Raw genomic sequence first — 7,492 nt, forward strand, 5'->3', positions numbered from 1 at the left:
GTGTGTGTGTGTGTGTGTGTGTGCACCTGCCGCTCTGCTCACCGCAGGTCTGTTATCAGGCATGGCAGCAGCACAGACAATACACTAATGACAGCACGCCATCTGCTTCTGCCCCAGGACAGTGGCTAGTGCTTGTCCCTTTAGCCTGAGAGGGGCAGGGGGTGGGGGAATGGAGAGCTAGAGAACCTGTGTGATAGACAGAGAGATAAAGATTGAAAGTGGTTTGCAGAGAGAGAAGAAATTAGGAGAGATGTTTTAAATTTGGACTTAAACTTGGAAATAAAAACTTTTTTTACTGAAATATGTTTTTACTGAAATACTGAAACCAAAATGAAAGTTTTCAGTTAGCCAAAAACCAAATATGAAGTTTTGTCAATTCAGTTTGGGTCATTGGGTAATTAAACTCTTTTTCATGGTGTCTTGTTCTCTGGTGATTAATTAAACCAGTCAAAGATCTTTGGAAACAAGTTGCCTCTTGAAATTTCAGCCAAACAAATTTTCTCATACTCTGTTGTCATTTTTGGTCACAGTGAATTGTGCCACCCTGCTGACATGTTTACTTGTTGCTTATCCACATTGTGTAAGAAACACTAACATGCAAAATCAGAGAAGTGCTAATTAAGTATCGTTTCAGTCAATGATTTTAGTCCTCAGAAACTTTTGTTGAAACTTTGTTGTTTTAATATTTTCAGTTGCTTAAATTTTGATGCATCACTTTAAAAGGATTGGCCACACAAACATTTGCTGAAAATGTACTCACTTAATGAAGTGCTGGGCAATATGGCAAAAAATAAAATCTTGACTTTTTTCAAAACATTTGACCGAATTCTATTTTGATTTTTAAACAACACAACAACTAGTCAGCTTAAAAATGTAACTACAACATGATTCACATATCATTCTCTTTATTTAAAACATACAAAACCATCTGGTTAAAAAAGTTCTGTTCACTTGTTAAAATATTGTTGCAGAAAAGAAACATGAAATTTGAAGGCAAATATTGTACAAACTTAAACATATCCTATATGTTCAGAAATAATTTTGGTTTAGAATATAGAAAGAATATAATATAATAATTTCTATTGTAATTACTAAGAAAAAAAAAGCTAAATATTTCTTAGCATTTAGTTAGGATTTATTTAGTTACATTCAGTTTAGAGGTCAACCCAAAAAGTCAAAACAATTTAAGTTCAAAGAGACTAAAAGTACAACTACAGTAGAATATCATTAACAGTAAATGTTTTGTAAAAACAAAGAAAATAACAGAACCATTCAGCCTGTCACCATCATGCAAACATGAATGAAACATGCAGTAGTAATCCTTGACAGGTTTTTGCGTTCCACTGTGCTTTCCATATTTTTTTCTAGCGACATTCTAAACTAAAAAAACTTAATTCTAAAGTTTAAAAAAAGTTCAGCTTTCATCTCATAACCTTGTGTTTTCCTTCTATTCCACTGCCCTCTTCTTGGGGTTTTCTGTGTGAAGAACCCTTTGGGACTATAGTGATATGTTCTATGTTTTGGTCCTTCATAGAGCGCATCACACATGAGCGGTTAATCAGATGCCCTGTTATCATTGATGTATTGCCAATGTGTCTAATTGTAACGTTTGCTCATATTCTTATACAAAATTATGATTCCTTGATGAAAAAAAAATCATTGTCAAAAATTACATTTGAATTAAATCGATGGATCCTCTGCAGTGACTGGGTGCCATCAGAATGAGAGTCCAAAACAGCTGATAAAACATTACAATAATCCACAAATAATCTACACAACTCCAGTCCATCAGTTAATGTCAGTCATCTTGGATGACCTGAGTACATTTTCAGCAAGGGTGAACTATTCCTTAAGGGTGTGAAATGACACAATTCATACAGTTGGCTGAATGTTAATGTGTGTAAACAGCTTGCACGTGTTTTTGTGTAACTTTAGCACGAGGACAGTGAGTGTGCATTTTCTGAGAACTTAGTTACTATTCTACTACACTTTCAAAAACTAGGCTATCTCTCCCTATCTCTGTTTCTCTCTCACTCACTTTCCTCGTATCAAATTATAGAATGATTTATTACTATTTCCCAGTATGTTATTTATACGGTCTCTCCACACATTTAGATACTTAGATAGATTCTGGGTTAATTACAACTTCACAGTTTACATACCACAACAATGTAAACACCAGTCAATTACCATAGAAAAGTATTTAATTTATTTACTATTAATATATATATATATGAAACATGTTTTATAGTAATACAGAAGAAGCTTAGACCTCATCACTACTCTTTTGACTAGTTATGTGAGTCTAAACTGAATATTTGGCCATTTCTTTGTTTTTTTAGGAGGTGCTTAATATCAGTTCCCAAGACCTTATAACTCTAATCCAAGCTCTAACTTTAAACAAGCTGAGATTTAAGCGACAAAACTTGTTAACCCAAGCAGTTCTCTCAGATTCTCCACCTCTGCAGACAGAGCTGGCTAAACTAGGCCGGGATGTTCCCGCCTGAGATAGTCATGTCAACACTGTCAATGTTACCCACATTTAGCCAGGAGCGAGAGGAGATTACTCTTAGGGGAGAGTGGGGGATTAGACATTGTTCAGCGGCTTGTTTTGAGGCGGATGAAAGGAGCATTGACTCAGACATAGACAGTCATTCATGCAGGTTCACAACAACCATGTCCTCAAGTAGACGTCACAACATTTCCTGGATGGTTTTGCGCAGCTTCATTAGCTTTTGTGTCTCTGCCGATTATAGACCTAGATTTTAACCCATCACTGTGGAAGGATATATAACCCTTATTAAATCCACAGCTTAGATTGTTTATTAGAGGACTCAGCTGGCCTCTTGTTGTTCCACAGTTGAAGGTGTTGTGATATCTCTATCCAGTGATGCGCAATCTAGCAGAGACGCTATGTTATGCGTGCATTAAATCAGCATTGCATGACTATTTCCCAGTCCCAGGCATCACTCACTGCTGCCTAGAGCTTTCAGCCTTACACACTGCATTATAGGCTGCAGACATGGTTGTTGGTAGCGTCAAAATGCAAACCCTAAATCTCATCAGCTGAATAAAAAACAGGGAGGATAACCATTTAATTTATCTACTTGCATGCAAGCTTGAGCCTTTTGGTCTTGATTGGCAGTTGTAGTGTCGCATCCTTTCTGCTCATTGGCTCATTGAAGCTAATACATTACTATGCATTGACAGTTATATTCTGTGAAATGTTACCAGTATTGTACATGTAATAGGAGTGTTTTTTGCTGAGTGTATTGCGGGGTAGGCAGAATTCAGGCAAAATTCATAGCTGAATTGGCTCACTTTCAGTTCATGAGATGGAGTTTGAAATGAATTGGCCACACCCTGCTAAAAGTTGAACTGGAATTTGAATTGGAGTAAAGGGAAGTTGGTATGTGATATGGTAATTTTGAAAATTCAACAGGTAATGACATTTTTAGAAATTACGTGGTTCTCTCTCCTGGTTCATAAATTTGTTATATAAATAAATGTAAAGGTGTGTGTGTTTGTGTGTGTAAAATGTGGAGGAGTAATGTGAGGCCTTACAAAGGTCTCATTCCGTAAGGAGGCCCAGATGCAAGTCAAAAAGGGAACAAAAGTCCAAAAGGGCAGACATTAGATCAAAAGACTCTGCACACACAAACACAAGCCTTTACAAGGAGCTCTCAAGGCCCTACTTAAAGTGAAATTGAAGAACGAACAGGTGTGACGTGATATCAAACTAAATGTGGCCAGCTCATTTTGGTGGTGTGAAGCAGCTTGTCAGAGCAAACTTTCTGGAAAACTTTGTGCTGGCTGTTAAAAACATCTAAACATGGAAATCTTTTCAGGATAATTTCTTCACTCAATCCATTGAGGTCAGACATGAGTAAAACCATGAACAGATTCAAGAGCCGCTTTATAGGTTATAAGTTGTATTTATGGTTTAAATTAGAATAACTGAAATTGAAAGTGAGGGGAAAAAAAGAAAAAGAACTTAGTGTTTTGGCTGTAACTGGTCTAAACAGGTTTTTGCTTAGAGGGTCCAATTAATTTGAATGGAATTGTAAAAGACTGCTTTTGGATAACTTTTAAGATGCTTTGACATGGTTTGACTTCAGGGATTCTATACAATGCAAATATACAGTTCAGTCATGAAACTCTAGATGGTGCATTCTGACGGGGTGTTAAAGTAACTGATGATATTCAGAGAGTTAAACGACTTGGCACAAGCTGATTGGTTCATGCTGCATATGCAGCCAATGAGCTTACTGCCTTGCATTTATATGGCTGGCTAGCATTCACTTGAGATTCCTGCAGCACGCTTTCAGAGTTCTCTGAAACCCTCCACCTTCCCCAGCTCCACCTGTATAGATCTGCTATGGGGTTATTTTATATGCTATTTGTGCAGCAGCAGTATGTCTTAAATACTCATGGCACCGTATCGCCATATGCATTGGCAGTAGCAAGTTCCTGTACTTGCTTGCAGCAGCAGCAGCAGCAGCAGCAGCAATAATCTACAACTACCGCAATAACCAACAGCAGCAGCAATTCAGCAGCAGCGTAGCAGATCTGTTCCGCCAAGACCAAATACATTAACATTGTCCTATCCATCACCATGCTAAAATGTTCAGAGAGTTGTCATGATTGAACTACATTTTTTTTCTCTCAATACAAATAGAGCTTTAAAGATGTCTTCTCTTGTTTTCTCCCTCTTACTTTCAGATTGAGCAGGAAGCAGAAGTTACTCCTCCTGGTACTGAGGCAAAGTGGAAGCTCAACCAGCAACTGGTCTGGACTATGCTGCTGTAAATGAACTGTGACCTTTACATCTCATCCTAAAGCTGAACGTCAGTGATTATTCCAGTGAGGCCACTTTAACATGCTACTCCTGTTTTTACCATCTGCACCATTTTTCAGGAACTGCAAAGCTGCTGCTGCTCTGTTGGTAACAAGAGTCATGAAACCTACATGCCACTTGTATGTTTGAACATTTATTATTGTTGTTGATGTGAACACTTTGTTTTGGGGTTGTTCAAATTCAGAACAACGATTGGAATATAGTTTACCCTGAAATCTGTAATCTTTATTTACCTGACCTAAACAACTGTAAGGTACTTTTTGCCCTGTCATACGAATAGCTATATTTGTGGCATTTTAGTAACTTTAAATGATATTGACTAAAAGATTTCAACAAGTCCTCTTTCGGGAAAAGACTTGTATTGATGTACTCAATTCAGAAGAGATAAATAATTCTGAATAATTTTTTCTTCAAAATTAAATGTTCTCATATGACCAATCCAAAGCCTTACTCTATCTATCTGCAAAATTGTGACTACGTATTTGGACCTAAGCAATCAGAAAGTTATCAAAAATATAAGATACTTATTGTATTCATTCTATTTTTCTAAATATTTAGTTTATTCAATAATTACATAGTAAGTTGCTATATAAGAGTCCACTTTTGATATGCAGAGTTTCCTACCACTTAATCAGAGGTGGTTATTGCACATAATATTTAATAACTACACAAATAGATATTATATTTCTGACCAAATACGGTCAGTCATTCACTCAAGTCATATTTAACAGTTACCAGTTATATCATAGTTACCAGTGAATTAAGTTAAAAACACATGTATTAGACATCAGGGATGCACAGAAATGTTGGCTACAGAAAATCTGGCCCAAAAATGTCTGCCCCGTGTTTGTTTAGAATAGAGTTAGTTTGAAGTAAATATTACATTGATCAATGTTGACACTGTGGAGCTGCATTATATATTATATTTAAATATTGAAACCATTTTGGAAACCAATATCTTATTGTAAAGTCACACCAATCAAAGAAAGTTAAAGTAATCATTTAAAAAGTATTATTAACGGAATTGATTAGATTCATTTAAAAAATGAGCACTTTTGGTTTTCAGATTAGTGGATCCAGAATTTGGCAAGAATTTCTGTTCATTTCAGTGCATCATTACTCGACAACAGTTTAATGCTTGTCTGTCTTAATCTGCTCACATTGGCTCTGTGTTGATATGTGGCAGTGATGTCTCATTCAACTCGATTGTAACACATGACGCATCAGAATGTCGAGCACAACACCCACTTACATGAGCGAACTGATTAGTGGGGCAGAAAGAAAATGATCACAACATGAGTAATTTTTAGCCACTGTCTGCTTTTCCCTGTTTTATTTTGTTGTGAACTAAATAAAAGCTGTGATGTGCTTAGCATTTTCATAACATTTAAAAATACTCTTCATCCAACGCAATATATTAGTGTCTTATATTAAAATATTAAGCAAACTGCTAAGAAGAAAATAAACAAGAAATGCAAGATACTAAGCATTGCATTGGTGAAACATGTTTTATTCATATCTTAATAAATCTAAAAACACACGTATAGCACTGATATAGATGTGTTGATAGTATTTTATGTTTAAAGCCCTGAAAAGGAGTGACACTAAATTACTAGAGTGATTTCTTGAGGTGATGGTACATATTCTACTTGATTCTTGGGAAGGTCTCGCTTCTTAGGTAGCTTTCATTCACACTTTCTATATGCAATAATTACAAATCAGATTAGTTTACAAAGTGGAACCAAATGGATAAATATTATGTTAATATATTTGTTAAAAGATTTTACAGAGATATTGAATTTATGCTGTTTATACATTTCTTTCTGCCAACTTTTAAAGCTTATTTTATTTTGCTTTTTGAAACTAAAATATATATATATATTCAACAGTGTTCTTGAAGATCTCGAGTATAAGTATAAAAATATCTATTGTTTGTATGTATCAAAGGGTAATATATTTTCAATATTTGCCAGGTTTAATTGAACAAGCTGTCTTCCATTGTACAAATGTCACATACTGTTCATTGTTATGCTGTTGAGAGATCATTTAATATATCCTTGATGAATATTGCTTTTGTTTGTGTTGCAAAAGATAGTCACATGCAATAAATGAATAAAATCATTATTTAAGGAAAATAACAGTTTTATTGTTCTTTATAGCCTTTCTACAACAAATGTGAAATATCAATAATAAAAAACCTAATGATGCTCAAATTATTACATAAACACCTACAATATTTTGCCATAATTTCCACCTCGTTACTGACACTGTGTCCCTAAGCTTAAGGGCAATAGAGGAAGGAACACACAGTTCATTCATAAACAAGTGGACAGATTACTTCCTGTGGAATGAGCAGGACAGAGGCAAGTGTTTTCCTGTGCATATCATGATTCCCAAGCTCTCATTGACAGAACAGGATGCTAAAAAATCACAGTATTCCAATCTGAGCGAGACTGTGAGGTCCAGTCCAGCTCCACATGCCTCCTTTTCTCTGTTATCGTCTGCAGGAAGCTAATAGATTTGTAAGACATCCTTCCTGCTTTCACTATACGTCATACAGTATCTGGATCATTCCTGTTACAGCATCACTTTGAGCTCTGTAAATGAAAATTAACACTGTGGAACCCTAATAGG

The 7,492-nt window shown here is 35.6% G+C and overlaps 1 protein-coding gene across 1 annotated transcript in view; it reads left to right on the forward strand.

Moving 5' to 3' along the window:
* Positions 1–6,981, forward strand: part of irs2a (insulin receptor substrate 2a) — a 13,434-nt gene extending 6,453 nt beyond the window's left edge. The window contains exon 2 of the mRNA XM_016441289.1: positions 4,723–6,981. Within this exon, the coding sequence (XP_016296775.1) occupies positions 4,723–4,727 (5 nt within the window). The 3' untranslated portion in view covers positions 4,728–6,981. The remainder of the gene's footprint in view (positions 1–4,722) is intronic.
* Positions 6,982–7,492: the final 511 nt, after the last annotated feature.

This window comes from Sinocyclocheilus anshuiensis, unplaced genomic scaffold (assembly GCF_001515605.1).
Source record: "Sinocyclocheilus anshuiensis isolate Anshui unplaced genomic scaffold, SAMN03320099.WGS_v1.1 scaffold551, whole genome shotgun sequence".
Lineage (NCBI taxonomy): Eukaryota > Metazoa > Chordata > Actinopteri > Cypriniformes > Cyprinidae > Sinocyclocheilus > Sinocyclocheilus anshuiensis.